General features: G+C 39.4%; 1 protein-coding gene across 2 annotated transcripts in view; it reads left to right on the top strand.

The window, feature by feature from the left end:
* The window catches only part of ADCY8 (adenylate cyclase 8), a 122,291-nt gene that overhangs the window by 16,531 nt on the left and 88,521 nt on the right, over positions 1-17,239 (top strand). For both annotated transcript variants that reach the window (XM_050307046.1, XM_050307055.1), the window contains exon 2: positions 15,263-15,412. In XM_050307046.1, coding sequence (XP_050163003.1) covers positions 15,263-15,412 — 150 coding nt within the window. The remainder of the gene's footprint in view (positions 1-15,262; positions 15,413-17,239) is intronic.

Consider the following 17,239-nt stretch of genomic DNA (forward strand, 5'->3'; position numbering starts at 1 on the left):
TTTATTTGACCCCCAATCTTCCTCTTATGTCATAAACATGGTCTGATTTATTTTATTTTCATATACATATGTAATACAAATTTATTCAGAGGAACATTATTATTGTAGATTTTGTTCATTATATTAAGTTGTAGTGCATATTCCACCGAATTACAAAGAATAAGAATTTTCCTGGTAGTTCCTGTTCTAAGAAAATATATAAGTACCCGTGTACATTAAAAGATGTGTCTCTGAAATCTTTGGGACTGCAGTTGACCTTAGAACTATTCTTAGAGATATGGTGCACATGAAAATAATAGAAACAATACAGAAATACATAAGTAAATGTAGAGATTTGTTCATGCTTGCAGAGTAGCTGGATCATCATTAAGAGGTGGAAGCGTCTTGGTTCTAACTTTGTATCTGTAACCACCCTAAATGTGAAGGCTTATGGAATAGTGCCTCTCTTGCAAAGTTTCTCCTTGTGTAACAGCCAGAGTGGGTCCAGTGGGTGTTTTCTGTTACTGGAGTAGCAGATTCCCTAGGGCTGGGCATCCCACTCTGATGGAAAGGAGGGAATTGGCTTTTACCTTAGAACAGACACAAAATATTTCCTTCTTTCTTCAATAAAGGCCTTCACAGAGCACAATTGTAGATCAGGGAACCTGGTGGTTAATGCTTTCTTCAAGGGCAAAAAGCTCTGACCTTGCCAGGATATTTTAATCAAGTATTTCATGTTTTGAAGGGCAATTCAGTCTTTCAACAAAATGCTTTCATTTACAGACTAGGAAATCAGTAGCAGCCATTCAGGGAAACTATACAGACAACTTTAATTAAATATTTTTAGACAACCACTTCTACTGCTGCCAGATACAGGAGTATCTGAAAGATGAGTACTTTGCAAATTCATGATTGACTTTTTTTTTCAAGGTAGAGGATGGTATAAAACACACAGATGAAATACAAGTACTCTTGTCCTTCTTAGTGAAAGTCAGGTGGTAGGTAGAGATAGACCATCCCTAGGTTTTTTTATCATTATAATAATTTTGAAGATGTGCATATTGACAGCTTATGGATTAGGATGCATTTTTTTCCAGGAATGTCTAGACCATCCCATCCAAATCCAATGGTATTGCTGTGTTCCTGCAAGCCCTGGACTGGACTGGCTCTTGAGCTATGACGACCTCTCACTATTACAAGTTCTACAGATCAGTGATGTCTTGTGATCCAGAAAGTTTTTACTGAATACTTTTGTTTAAAGCTAGCACTCCATAAAACTGTATTGGTTCTCCAGATAAGTGTAGTATTTTTCTCCTTAAAAATAATAATTGTCATGATTTAGAGGCTTTCTCTTTCGTATAAACTGGTTGTGTAAATACCACATAGGGACATGTCAGAAGGTAAGAAAGAAGACCAGAATGGATGAAAAAGGTTATTTATGATACTGATACATTGTGAGTTTATTGCACTAATATGTTAGGTTTATGCTCACATTATGAATAATTGTGCTGACTTTAACAAATGGATGTGAATGTTCATGAGGATGAGCTTGTTCTTGGTTTTCCCCAAAATTTAGTATAAGTTACACATATGGTTACTGTACAGTGTCAACCATGAGCTCTCAGCTTAATGTCAACAGCTACTGTGTTCACAGTGCTAAAGACATGATTTTAATCGCTTTTAGCAACACATTATCCAAACAAAAAGAAAATAACTTGAAAATGGGGCTTGACTGGGGCCTTATTTTTCTTTAAGAAAAGAAAATATAATTTTTTTTCCAGTTTGAAACATTTGTATGTACCTTGGAAAGGGTGTATCTGACCAATATTGACTGGTTGAGTGGTAGAAGTTACACTGTAAGAACTGATTTCATCCTTGTAGAGGAAAAAAAATTAAAATTGCTATCAAGACATAGGTGATTCCCTAGGATATCTGAAATGCTTTGTTCCACTCGTGTTCTGATATGTAACAAAGCAAGATTGTTGGAGGCAACTGTTTAAAAAGCCATCAGAGGCAGGAGTCTCTATCAAACCGAGTGGGCTCTGGATCGAGCGTTACACATTAGGAAGTGTCTCACCCTGTCATTAAATGTGACCTTTCTCCTTAAACCTCTTCATAGATTTAACTGTTATTGCTGTCTGGTTTTCAAAAAATGTTAACTAGTTGGAAGATCAGTTTATAAAACTGATTTTCTTTTGCTTTCTTTTTTGAGGCTCAGAAGTAGTGTTCTCTCCGCTGCCTGATATTCCAGTAAGAAATCCACTCTGTCAGCTAATTCTTGGCTGAAATTCTGGGATGGTTTTTGTGCAACAAAACACCTTCTCATCAGCCTTGGTATTCATATGTCAGCATGTCCAAGGCCACACATAATTTCTTTTCAAGCACTGGTCTGCTGAGTTCTCCTAAGAGAGCAATGTTTATATATCCTGACTGCAGCTATATTGATTTAAATATTAGATCCATGACCTAAATACTCACTAAGACCAAACACTGCTTTGTCCAAGAAAATTTCCTTTTGAAGACAATGACCTTCTGTGTGAGCAAGTTAAGACTGACCTTGCCCCAGAGTGGCTGCTTTTACACAAAACTGCAAAAATGTGGGCATCATTCATGGCTGTACATTGGATCAAACCCTCGATGAACTGTACACAGCTGTTGTGATGTAAACCATCTAGGGGGCTTCTCTTGTTAGTTTATGTCCATCAAGTTTTAATAGTCTCCTGCAGTTCTCCCTGGTATCAGCAGGACTCATTATTCAACATCAGAGACAGCAGTTTTGTCGTGTCATTTATTTAATATTCCATGAACAGACCAGTTTCTGTTTCTCATGATTACACAAGCAGGGAAAACAAAGGCATGGTTTGTATTGTCAGGCAAGGAGAATTTGGCCCATGGTAAATATCAGGGTTTGATATTAATCCCATCCTTGTTTTAAACCAGAGTAAGCCACTACCATCAAAGGAATTAGTCCCAGGTCACACCAGTGTTGGTGCAGAATGAATCCTGAGCTATATGTCTCTTCTGCTACAAAGTGTCAGGAGAAGCCTAATCCTTCATTATTCGTCTGGGGTGTATTCTGCCAGCCAGAGGACTAAATCAACTCTTTCCCATAGCATTCTGTACTTTTGATGTCAGTTTGACTTCTTCTAGCTCACCACACCGAGGCATTCACTGTGACTAACAGCAAAACAACACCCACAGGTTTCACAAAGGAAAATGTTTGTCCTTGCCTAACTCTCTGAGATAAAGTTTTAATCCAGCTGGTCTGGAACGTTGTAACTTCTCATGGCTTTTTTCTGGTACATTTCCATTTGCTCCCACGTCCCTTCCCTATTTTCTGTCCAGGATATCTCTTGATAGTTTTAAAAAAAAGAAGATAAAGCAGACTTAAAGAAAATATCAATTTACGTTAGATATTAATAAAATTTCTGTTTAACCCTGATCAATTCATGTCTTCTGCTGTTCCTAAGCTGTGTTCAGCTCACCTCTGGAGGACAAAAGCTCCTGGGCCCTATCACCCAAACCCCAACGATCCTAAAGTTCTCCTTGCAAGTTCATTCTATCTTCATGGGTTCTCTGTCTTCTGCAGTCCCTCAAAATCACATCAGCGCTGTTTCTCAGTGTGGTTAAAGATACCTGAAATTCTGTGTACACTGAAGTCAGACTATAACCTACTGCCTTTATTGTTCCTAAGATTTTTCTAAAGTAAGGACAGGTTTCATGTTTACAGCCCACCATGAGCATCAGGGATAGCTGAGAAAATGGGTGTTTGGGCATTTTTCAAGGGATATTTGAAGGCTTTACTAGGAAAGAAATCTAAAATTGGAATTGTTGAGTTCTACCTTTTCAAGGTTTTCAGGAGATCACCACAGTTAGCAACAAAACGAGATACCAAGAGAGAAAATTAACAAAGAGAATATAAATTTTTACAGGAGTTTTCAGGTATCTTTTCAAAAAATAATTTTAGATGGAATCAGAGCAGCCATAATGGGAAATTTGGAGAGAGAAGATATTTTCCATACTTTTTCTGGGCTAGCAAACCTTAAGCTGGTTCTGGGGACTCTAAACTTATTCTTATATCATGCATCAATCAGCTGTAGATTCAGTGGGCAAACTCTGTTATTAGTGACACCTGGGCAAAATGGCAGCCACTTACAGGTACAACTGTGGGAAAAAGTGAGTCTAGCCATTGGTCTGCTGATAATAAAATGTAAAGAGTTTTTGTTTCCAGCACTGTTTCGGCTTTTTTTTTTTTTTTTTTTTTTTTTTTGGTGAATAGTTTAAAAAAAGAACAGCTGCAGGGGTGGTTTGTTTGTCAGCAGGTATCACTGATTAACACACAGAGCTGATTAGTAGAGCTTCCCATCAGAGTAGAAACAGACTTTGAAGGACAAAGGTTATTTGGTAAAGGACATTCAACACCGTGATATCCCTCAAGTATTTTTTTATTACCGGTATTTTCAATATTATTTCAGTTAAACCAATTCACTTTTTAATAGGTATTATTCTCACTCTCACATGGACTGGAGTGGCTTTTGTAAAGTTGTCTATTTCTTGTTAAGAGTCCAAGAGTAAAGGAGGGCAACAAAGATGGAGAAGGGCCTTGAGGGGAAGCTGTATGAGGAGCAACTGAGGGCTCTTGGTCTGTTCAACTGTAGAAGAGACTGAGGGGAGATTCCATTGCAGTTACAATTTCCTTGTGAGGGTAAGAGGAGGGGCAGGCACTGATCTCTTCTCTCTGGTAACCACTGACAGGACCCGAGGGAATGGCCTGGAGGTGTGTCAGAGGAGGTTTAAGCTGGATATTATAGGAGAAGGTTCTTCCCCCAGAGGGTGGTTGGGCACTGGAACAGGCTTGCCAGAGAAATGGTCACAGCACCAAGCCTGACAGAGTTCGAGAAGTGTTTGGACAATACTGTCAGGCACATGGTATGACTCTTGGGTTCTATGCAGGGCCAGGAGTTGGACTCAATGATCCTTGTGGGTCCCTTCCAACTCAGCATATTCTGTGGTTCTCTGACTCTGCAAAGATCATTCTGTTTTACTATTACAATATTTTTTCCATTGCAATACCAAAAGGTTAAAATGTTTGCAGAATCTTGCTTCTCTCTTCCTCCTATGACCACAGCTTGATAATTCAAAGGAAAACACACAAGATCTGGCCTAACATAGCTAGGAAGTAAAATGAAAAGCTTCTCCTGTGCAGTCTGTTGTTAGAGCTTTGTAGAATGCACCAAAGGAGGGTCACCTGCACACAAATCATGACAACTTCCAGTTCCATTGGGAAGAAACATGGAGTATGTCCTGCAGCTAATTTTTAGGACATGGATACATTTGAGTAGATGAAAACAGCAATGAGGTATGTCAGAAAAGATGAACAGCTGTCAGCCCTACAAACAAAATTATTACTCACTTGATTTTGACATCTTTGGGTAAGGGCCATTATTCAGAGGAATAAAAGCAGCTGTGCAGAACACCACCCCAAAACCACTTAGCAGAAATGCACACTACATAATTATGGTTTCCTTAAAATGCAGTTAAACTCTTTGCAGTGCTGCAAAACAGTTATGATGAATGGTTTCTTTCTTTTCCTATCATTACTCTTGATCAGCTGCATAATCTATTAAGGGAACTACTAGGTGTTCTTCTGCTTTGGCTATCTTGCATTGACTTAGGTAGAACTATTGTGATAATTTGAGGAAAATTTCCAGAAGTGACTTTCACTTTAGACATTCTATTTTTGGTTGTCCAGGCTTATCCTAAAACTCAGTGATGCTCTCAGACTTTTCCAGACTAGGAGTCAGCTGTAATTTTTTGTCATTGAGATGATGTCTAATGCCTTGTCTCCAAATACTGGTACATCTCTATTGGCAGACAGTTATTTACAATTAAGATACCCATGCCTGAAATAGCAAGGGAAAAATTAGCATTTGGTAAGGATTACATCAAAAAAATCCCCAGGCATTACTTTTGATTCTTGATATTCAAGGATGTTGTGGGTGTACTTCCTCATTTCAGATTAATTTCTTTTAAATCTTTGGTTAGATGCTGTAACTTTTATTCTAAGTAATTAATTTCTATAGTGGCTTTAAATGGAATGTGGCTTCTATTGAACATAATTACTTTGGTATTTGTTTTGAACAATAAATATTCATCTTGTAGAGGAGGTCAACTTCTGTACAGAACCATTGAATCATAGACTATTCTGAGTTGGAAGGGATCCACAAGGATTATCGAGGCCCAGCTCCTGGCTCTGCACAGGACCATCTCAAGAGTCACACCATGTGCCTCAGTATTGTCCAAATGCTTCTTAAACTCTGCCAGGCTTGGTGCTCTGACCACTTCCCTGGGGAGCCTGTTCCAGTGCCCAACCACCCTCTGGGTGAAGAGCCTTTTCCTTTTATCCGACCTAAACCTCCCCTGACACACCTCCAAGCCATTCCCTCGGGTCCTGTCAGTGGTTACCAGAGAGAAGAGATCAGTGCCTGCCCCTCCTCTTCCTCTCATGAGGAAGCTGTAGACTGTGATGATGTCTCCCCTGTCTCCTCAAGTGCCCTCAGCTGCTCTTCATATGGGTTCCTTTCTAGGCCCTTCACCGTCTTTGTAGCCCTCCTTTGGACCTTTTCTAATAGATTTATATCTTTCTTATATTTTGGCTCCCAAAACTGCAAGCAGGGCTCAAGGAGAGGTCACACCAGTGTAGAACAGAGTGGGACAATCCCCTTCCTCTCCTGGCTGGCGATACTTTGCCGGATGCACTCCAGGATACAGTTGGCCCCCCACCTGCCAGGGCACTGCTGACTCATATTCAACTTGCCATTGGCCAGGACTCCCAGCTCCCTTTCCACAGCTCTGTCCCAGGAGCAGAATCTGGCACTTGTCTTTATTGAACTTCATACAGTTGGTGATTGCCCAGTACTGTAACTTGTCCAGGTCTCTCTGCAGGGCCCCTCTACCTTCAAGGGAGTCAACAGCTCCTCCCAGTTTAGTATCAACAGCAATAGAAAAGTGAAGGGAAACTTTTAGAGTCACACAGAGCTTCCTGAGTCTGAAATATGTAAGTGCAGAAAGGGAAACTCCACAGCTGCTTTATGCTTCCTTTTGGGCAGCAAGCTGGGAAACACTATCCCTTCATTTCCTAACTTTCCCTGACTGCCACAGGCTGCTTCCAGCATGTTCTCTGCTGTGGAGGCATTTGTGCTGTGCCTTGTTTGTTGCTGGTTTTTGTGTGTTGTTACAGGATCTACCCCTGGTTAGACAGCACAGGTAACTTAAAATATTTCTGTAGAACATGTGCTGTGGTTTCGAAGTTACATATATTTGGAGAAAACAGATTCCTGTCTGAGCCTTTTACACTTACTTATAAACACACTAAATGAGGTGATGTTTTTGGACAATAAAATGATGACATCTGGAAGGTTTGGCTTTAGATTTCTTGTTGTAATTACCCTGCAGTTCAGCTGTCTCTGAGTAGAGAGGGAAGGTACCTAACTAGCACAAAGGAAACACTGAATGAAGAGGGTTATTCATGTCAAAAAGATAAGATTGTTCTTTGTAAATGACAACATTTCAGGTATCTGCACGTAAGAGCACCTTGTGTGTAAAATGATAACAAGAGAGTGATGTACTGCTCAGTGAACAGGAAACATGATCAGATTATCTTGCATAGTTCAGGATCATTTCCTAGATGAGGGTCAGACAGTTCAGCAAAGTACCGTATAGCCATGGAGAACAGTTACTAAAAAGTGAAGATCATTTACCCATCCCTGCCCATTCTCCTGTATGCATGGGCTATGACCCTGCCACTGACATTGCCCCTGTCACGTGTAGTCAAGTTTAATATCTATAAAAAAACCCCAAAAGACCTAAAAAAGGTTATCCAAAGTCCCAGAATAATTTTTTTTAAATTAAAACTATTCCTGAACTCTAGATTGCAGACAAACTCGAAGGGATTTAGAGGAGATGGGCTGAAAATTTGGGGCTGCTCAATTACACTAGAGGGTTATGTATTTGCTTGACTGCCTCTGTGTATCACTCCAGCTGTGTCAGCCTTATGTGTCAGATATGATATGATAGGATGATATGATTTTCTTGAAAGATCTCTTGTACCACACCATCTTGCAAAAGTCTTGCCATAGTTGGTAGCTGACTTACCAAATTTGTATTGTTTGAGCTACCTTTAAGCAACTTAATCAGACATTCAATTTTCTGTATTTCTAATAGATTCAGTGAGAAGAAGAAGGAAATAGCTCTTTTTCTAATAGCAAACTGGACTCCTGTTCTGAATATTAAAATTATATTTTAATATTAAAAATATTTTCAAATTATGTCTTGAATTGGAACAATCAATTTTATGCAAGCCTGTCATTGTTCAGAGGGAAAATGGCATTTGCTTTCTAAATAATTAGCAGCACAGAAGCAATAGGCATGTTAGGATATTCTGTAATAGGATGGAGAAAACTGTGTGTGAAACCATTAGCTCTCACTGAAAGTAGTATAATAATTTCCTTTGGTACACCTTGTGTTTTGACAGGGCAACCTGGCTTGCAGGCTGCAGGTTTCATACACCTTAAAGGCCAGACTTTGTCCCTAAGTACATAGAGAAGAACTCTCTGAAAGCAGCAAGATCAGTCTTCTTAAAAGGTCTCAGCTCTCCTAGAAGCATAAATAACATCTGAGTTTTTGAAGAACCAGCCAATGTTCCCATAGGAGCTGCACACAGCTGAACCACAAAACTCAGTTCTAAATACAAAATCAGATGGTGACACTGGTACAAATGGCTGCTTTCACATTTAGCAAATCAAGGGTGGGTGGGGTAAAGCACTGCTCTTAACCATCAAAGTCTGGGCTTGACTAAATTTACCATGAATAAACACTATGCTATTCTCCATCCCTGTCTTCTCAGGGGTATAGTGTATTTCTGTCTTTCAGTGATGTATATGTAGATCAGATAAAAGAGTAGCACTCACTCCAGCTGTGAGTAGGAGTTAAACAGCTGTTGTATTTATGCACTGGAATGGAGGATTGGGAACAGATGAGCTTTCTGGAAAGTCATGGCATCAGTTTGGGCACCTTTGTGGGCCAGATTGGTTTCCAATAAAAGTTGATGGAGAAGCACCCACAAACTAAAACAAACCACACACCCTTTTACCATGGCCACTGGCATTTAGCAGTCAGACCCAGGAGAAGTCAAAAGGAGTCAACCTGGGGAGTAAAAACGTGCTTTACAAGGTGATTTAACAATAAGGCAGCAATGATTTCAGTTTAATGAGCTGGCAGCAGTGCCAGCTATGACTGTTCACGTGCTTCCTCTTCCCATGGAGGCTGTGCTGTGAACTTAATCAGACGACTGCTCTAGATAACGAAAATCACTGCCAACGCCAAATGTTTGTTTTTTAAGTTGGCCAAGTTCCCTGATATAATTCACAGTATGGTCCCACAAATAATTGATCTGGCACAACAAAGGGGAAGCTGTACTGAGGGATCAAGGTGGGCAAGAGGCAGTGCAGAGAAATAGGTACTTACCAGTTTCTCTGCCAAGAGCTTTGATTCATAAAACCATGCTCTCAGCTGGAGATGGAGGCTTGCTGCAGCCCAGCAGTGAGAGAATGGTAAAGTCTGTGCTGCCAGATGTTCCTATTCTAGACAAAGTAGAGCATTTTGGTCTTCTCATGCAACTCTCAGTTCATTCCTGGTGATCAGTTCTTACACCAGAATGTTATTTTCCCTTGATTAAACACAAGCAAGAGAGTGATGGAAGAGGGAGACAGAACAATGGGTTTTCTGAGACATTTTAATTATAAAAAACACAACCTTTTGGTGAGCTGCTATTTTTAGTTAAACAACTAATGATGAATCAAAACGTTTCTTCAGTCCTAATTATCCAATAATGGTTACCATAGCAACCAGTTGTTTTATGTGGCACGTGTTGAAACCACTCTTGAAGAAGCACAATAGTTGTTTTACTTTTCCAGCTTTCCCAAAACAGACAGGAACTACTCTACTCTGTTTTGAAGCCAATGCAAAATTAGAAAGCAAAATAGGAAAATTATTAAATAATTTCTGACCAGCTCATTTCAGGAATTAATGAAATTCTTACTCTTTAGGACTGATAGACCCAGAGACTATCCATCTAGAGAATACATTGCAAACCATTTCTTTACTTCTCACATGTGTTTTGGTGACATCAACAGCAGCACTGCTCTGTTTCTATGCAGCAGTACAAAATTGCCTGCTGAAGAGGTTAATAATAAGTTTATTTCTGCAGAGCTCACCAGAATGTCTTTCTGCACTTGAGGTAGTAAAACACAAGTCTATTGTCCTTCTGGATTTCAGAATTGTTTTTAAACTTTATCAGCCTTTTCTCCTCTACCTCCACTGTGCTTTCCATGTGGATGTACGCTGCTGTTGGCTCAACTTCATGATGAAGATTACCTGTGGCAACTGCGGTCTTTTAGGGTCAGCTATCAATCAACATATACCCAATCCACTGGGTTTGTTGAATGTTCATAATATTCACTTTTCCTTAGGTTATGGGCTCTTTGGAAGTTCTGAATTTAGTCAACCACTACACACTCCATAAATGTCTACTAATGGCTGGTTTTATGGTTCTATATTCCCTGATGGACAATTGCACATTTCAAAACAAAAACTCATGGTAGAACTGAAACACAGTTCACTTATGATTTTTGAAGTTTGGAAACTTCTGGCATTTGCAAACACTTCTTTAAGTTCTCACCAGTCATCCATAAACTCACAGGATTCTGTATAAATTCCAAATTAAGGCCAACTCAATTAGATGCTCTGAATAGCAGAAATACCCACAAATTACTGTTATGTCCAGTCCGGTAACTCACCTGTGCTCTTCTGAACTTATTGTTTTCTTAACTGCATCCAATTTTGTCTTTAAAAGCTGTCTGTGGTTGCTTACCTACCACTGCACAACAGACTTGGGAGCTACCTTACCATCTTTTCAATGAATTTTCCTTTTTCTGTTCTCTTGCATTGCTGCACTCTACCTACTTTGATTATAACTTCTTCCTGTGTCCAGTAATTTTTAATTGTTCCTTTGAAATCCCAAATCAACTCAAAATGTTAACTTGTTTTCAGTTTTCTTGACAAAGCCCTTTTAATATGAGTGGCAGGTAAACATGAAATTATTTAAATCAACAGCAGCAGCAGCATCTATAACGCTGCTGCTGCTTTTGAGAACACACGCAGGATCACTCTCGAGGAGAAAAGACAACGCAGAAAGAATCACGTCTCGTCTGTATCACCTGGGGAGTCTTTCTGCTGTGCCTTCTGCAACCGGACTTGTCTATCTCGCATTGGCCTTTTTAGCCATCAGCGCGCTTGTAGCAAGCGTGGGTAGAGCCCTTTCAAATCTTCGTTCGCGAAGCCTAGCCATGATGATTTAAATCAACATGTATTGTCAAATTTAAACTAAGTTTACTTGTCTGACTTGCATCCCCTGCTTTCATAACCTTTGGTTTTGGTTAGTTTCCATACTGATTTTGCAAAGGGCTCTGAAGTACTTGTATGGAGAACACTTTATAAATGTAAATTTATTTAACAAGTGAACTAAGTTCTTATTCTCCTCCTATGAGAAATTAAGAGCAGAGTTTTGAAGTAAGAATTTTAATGTCTGCTTCTTCTTAGGCCCCTCACTTCATAAAGGAATGTTGAGGTGCTGGAGTGTTTCCAAAGGAGGGCAAAACAACTGGTGAAAGGTCTAGAAAACTTGTCCTGATGAGGAGCAGCTATGGGAATTAGGGTTATTTAGTTTGGAGAAGAGAAGGCTCAGGAGGGACCTCATTGCCTTCCACAACACCTGGAAGGAGGTTGTAGAGAGGTGGGGGTCAGTCTCTTCTGCCATGTCTCAAGTGAAAGGACAAGAGGAAACGGCCTTAACTTGCATCAGGGAAGGTTTAGATTAGATATTAGGAAAAAAAAATCTCTGAGAGAACGGTCAGGCATTGGAATAAGTTGCCCAAGGCGGTGGTGGGGTCACTGTCTCTGGAAGTGGCCAAGAGGCATCTGGATGTGCCACTTGGGGATGTGGTTTAGGGGTGATTATGGGGCTGTGATTCTTGAAGGTCTCTTCCAGCCTTGATGATTCTGTGATTCTAAGTATCTCAATAATCTTGTCAAGTTACTTCCTTTAGCTCTGTTCATCCTATTATGTGATTATGTGCAACTGCAGGTTCAGCAGGAACAGTGGTGATCCTTTTACACAGATATTCCCAGGCAGTTGGTGATGGGTGTCTTCCTTGAATTTAATAAATATTCAAGAAACTGACCTCCTCAGAGACCTATTTAACATCAAAATGTATCATTCATGGCTTTTTAGGATCATTTGCTGTGTCTACTACTGTTGCTTATTTGAGTGCTGTGCAAGGTACAAACAGACAAAAATGTTGTGCAAATGTTTTCTTCTTTTCACATTATACCCTAGCTGCCCTACTGTGTGAGCATTTATTATTTTCATGTGAATGGAAAAGATATGAAACTCTGTACATCCTCTAAAATAAGAGTCTGCCCTGGCTTGTAGGCTTGAGAGGTTGTAGAAAATCCTCCAAGACTTCTGGAATTGGCCCCAGTAAGCCCTAGGAAAAAGGAATGACAATGAAGGATTCAAATCTTATATGTATTTTTAATTCTTTTATTAAAAAGAGCCACAAATTAGTATGCCTTGCAACTCATAGTGTTTTACTCTTTGGATTGGTTTCAGTCAGAGTAGTACGTGTAAGAAAGAAGATTCTGCCTCTGCATAAGCTATTGTTTTACCTGTAACATGTTTTCCATTATTCCCTTTGTCCAAATCAAATTATATGCTCATGAAATCTAATTGAAGGCCAAATTCTAATGCATTTGCTCTAAGGAGATCTGCTGAAGTGAGTGGCAGTAGTTCTGAGTGTTAGCAGAGATGGGTGACTGCACTGGGCTCATGAGGAAATTGCAACTGAATTTGTGAGCAGAGGAGAGCACCCTGACACTTCTTTCACTGTAGAAATGCACATTTCAGATGTCCTGAAAGGATTTTCTTTTTTTTGTCCTCTGCTCTAGCTTTCCTAGTGTGTATGAACACCAATTATCGGTCCTTAAAAGTCAGTCAAAAAGGCGTGAAAGGCTGACTCCTCCAGCCACCCACAGCTGATTTCAGTTGTCCTGCTGAACAATGTAATTCTGAACTAGTCCTAATCTCATGTCAGCTCATCATACGCCTCCCAGTAGCCTGCACCAGAAAGGAATTATGTCATAGCTGAATTAATTCATTCTCTGATTTATTTTGGAGCAAATGCAGAGAGTGCCTGGGGGAAGCTGGCTGGTCCAGGGCAACCTGTCTCCAGTAAAAGAGTGTAAGGTAGAAAGGGGAAAAGCAGTAAGCACAGAGGTAGAATAGTGATAAACACAGAGTGACTAAAGAGTCTCAAATTTCTCCCTTTCAAAAAGTAAAAGTAAAGGGTTATGTTTTAAGTCAGTAAAATCAAGAATGGTGAGAGGCAAATGAATTGGAAATTAATAATCACTGTTTATAAGCATGATGCAGCACTCAAAGAAACTATAAAGCTGTCAATTAAAGCAAAAAAAAACCAAAAAAACAACACCTTTTTATGGTAATCTGCCAAAATATATTGTAAAAATCTTTGTTATAGAGTGTCATAGTGACCAAAATGTAAAATTCACTTGAGAAGGGCATCAGAAAAGTTGTGCAGATGCACTGGATATACTACATCTATCTGTAAACTGCAGGGTAGCGGAAGCCAGGAAGGTGCAAGGATCATGCTAATCCTTCTCTACTTCTCACAAGCCTAGCCTAGACATCTATTACTGGAAAAGGTTCAACAAACCTTCATCTGGAGCCAGGGTATGCATTACTATTTGATCATGGCTTATAAATTGCAAATTAATTCCCTGTACTATAGTAGAACAATACTCCAGATCCAGAAATATGGAAATATATAAAGTTGAAGTTTCTTCCAGATGCATTTGGTTTCATATCAGATCTCACTTTCAAACCCACGTGACTGTGGGGATTGAGACCTGCAGATCTGAGTCAAAGCATCACAATGAGATTAGGGAGTCTTCTATTAGGACAAACAACACTTGGATTTTAGGAAAACTGATTATTAGATAATATTAAGAAAATGTGATGTCTAGCCCAAAATGTTCTGCAACCACAGATTGCTGGAGTGTTCAAGACTGTTTTGACAAAACATCATTGAATGCTTGCTGTACTCTTGTACACATTATCTGCTGTTTTATCCTTGCACTCTGTGTTTTCCACTACCAGAGGCAATATCCTGAATGATGAACACCTGATCTGTCTTGGTGTGGTAGTTCTGGTGTTGTTATGATCAGAGCCTGGGTGCCTTGCAAATCTCAACCAACAGCAAGGATGAGATATTGGATAAAGTGCTGACATTCTATGTCTGTCCTGTCTCTAGCACAGTCAAACATTGCCAGTTTCTTACGCACTTTCCAGACAATCCTCACTTCAATGATGTTGATGTGTCCTGCCTCCCAAACATGCAGAGCACAGAGATATATCAGTGAAAGACAAATAAGCCGCTGAAATTTACACTGTCCAAGGATCTGCTCCCATTTGGCTGAGTTCACATGGAAAAGGAAGAAATTGTGACGCACAGGGAAATAATTTCTACAAGGAAAACGAGTCCAGCTCTTATGTAGACTTCAGCAAAGAAAAATCTGTGTACACAGGCACTGGCTAGGCAAGAATTTGGTTATCCTTTCAGCTTCCCCTGTTGAATGGCTCAGAATTCATATTGTGGAAATTCGTGCTTTGGCATCAGCTGAAAATGAATTTACATGATTTGGTCAATAATAACACAATAGCTAGTACCACTGATATTAATTCTTAGCTAACTGACATTCTTTGTTTCCCTTAATATGGCTTGCTTCTCAAACTAAGCCATGGAACAAATCACAAAGTTGCTCTTGCAGGAGAGGCAGTGCAAAAACAAATTGTTAATTACATTTGTAATCATTCCTGGCTAGAGCTCTGTGAGTCAGTTTTTGGAAATATCATTTGTGGTTCAACTAGAGTTTAATGCCCCAAATGCTGCATATCTCATCCTCAAGGCAGAAAGAATTTTGCAAGTTTGATGCCTCTACTTAAGATCCAAGAGATTCTTTTATGTAAACTTTCCTAACTGCTATTTTTGCAGCCTACAGAGCAGTCATTCTCTCTGTCTCTTTCTTTTTTTAAAAAGATATTTTTGCTTCTCCTGTCTAATCAAATCTTATTTGTTGTTCATTGCAGATAGCAGCTCAGGCAGTGTTATTTATGTGTATGAACACTGCAGGAATCTTCATTAGCTACTTGTCAGACAGAGCACAACGTCAAGCCTTCCTGGAGACCAGAAGATGCGTAGAGGCCAGACTGAGACTAGAGACAGAAAACCAGCGACAGGTATTGGAGAAACAATCCTGTTTTTGTATTAACTGGTATTGATAATTGGACAAGACCGGGCTTTTGTCTGGGCCTTGCTGACTCCAACGTGATGCCACCTGATTTATACAGGTTAAGTGGGTTTTATGCTGTTATTTTGCTGGTGTGTATTGCTTGTGAGTTGATATGACATCCTAAAGATTTCCACTGGGAAACAGGATGAATAGAGAGTGGCTCTTCATTGTCCTTTCCCACAGAAGAGGCCATCAAATGAAACAGCAACTGGCAAGAGTTAAAAAAACCCAGTTCTCTACACAAGAGAGGTTAAGCTGAGGAACTTTGTGTTTCAGAGTGTTGAGGGTAGTAAAACTTGTATTAGTCAAGTGAAGGATATTCAAGAACTTTCTGGATGTAATCCTGTGCCATGTGCTCTGGGATGACCATGCTTGGGTAGGGAGGTTGGACCAGATGACCCACTGTGATCCCTTCCAGCCTTACCCATCTGTGATTCTGTGAGTCTGTGAAAACCAAGTTCCTGGAAGTGAACCCTGTCTAGGTGAGAAAATACTGAAGCTTCACCTCTGGCTCACAGAGGAATTTTTGCAGCTGGAGCATCACCATATGCTTTCCCTTTTCTCAAACTCCTTCTGAAAAGATATGATCAACTTTTGGTCACTGCGTGCAATAGTGTACTGGGTCAAGTGAACTTCTGATCTGAACAGGTGTGGTTGTTCTTAGATACATCATCTTTTTTTAATCCAAAATAAGAGTTATTGCATAAAAAGAAGTTTACTGCTTATTATTTTGTACCAAGAGAGAAGCAGTGAGATGTAGCATTTTATACATATTTTGGACTCCCCCTGAAATATCAGGAGGTTCACCTATGGTTTAAAATCTTGCATTAAGATGAAAATACAACCTGTATATATAAATATATATATGTTATGCTGCTATTTCATTCTCAAATGAAGATAGCTATTCACTTTGCCTTGTTGTATAAATATGTATATTGATTCCCAAATTTATTTAATTCACCCCTTGGAAGTCATACTCTTATACAGAGTTCTAGGAAGAGAAGAAGTCTTAGAAGTCTTATTCTAGACTTTAGTGAGTAATGACTCAGTATGAATGTATAACTGTGCTGAGTAATGCCAGGTACCTCTGCCAGAACATCTCTGTAGCCATTGCTGACTGAAGAGGCTTAGAGGGATGTTATCTAGGATGCACTGTTCTCATTTTAACTGTAGGGTCACATTTTTATGCCTTTGGATTCTTTCGGAGTGGGATTTTTTCCTTTTTATTCTCTTCTAATCTTTCATAAACAATTATTTTGTAATCTTTATTTTTATCATAGTTTTCTAGAGTTCATCATAAAAAACTTTATAAAATACTAACAAAAGATTGCCCTGTTTCCTTGTTCCACATTATACTGAGGATTTTCCATTAAATTTATTTTATCCTCTCATGGGAAATGAAGTTTGTACAAAGATTTTGAGAAATTTAATTTTATTGATCTTGTACTTTCTGTTAGGAAAATGAAGACAGATTGTTTCCATTTGGGTGGGAAGATTTTTTAATTTTTTTTTTTGAGAAGAGGAAAGTAGTGGTTGGAGCTGAAATATTTGGTTTTAATCTGTCAATGTTGAACTGTGCATTTTGTCTTGGCCCAGTGCCTTGCAAGGCTTCAGGGCTGTAATGTTCCCTGAGGGCAGAACTTCCTGGAGACTTACCTCACCAAAGCTGAGACTCACCTATAAGCAAACAAAGTAGTGTGTCACAAGCATCGTATGACTGGAAATGCATCAGGGAAACTGTATTTGGGCCAAGGAAAATGCCCACAGGAGAAAA

Source organism: Myiozetetes cayanensis, unplaced genomic scaffold, assembly GCF_022539395.1.
Source record: "Myiozetetes cayanensis isolate MyiCay16 unplaced genomic scaffold, myiCay2020 scf1, whole genome shotgun sequence".
Taxonomy (NCBI): Eukaryota; Metazoa; Chordata; class Aves; order Passeriformes; family Tyrannidae; genus Myiozetetes; species Myiozetetes cayanensis.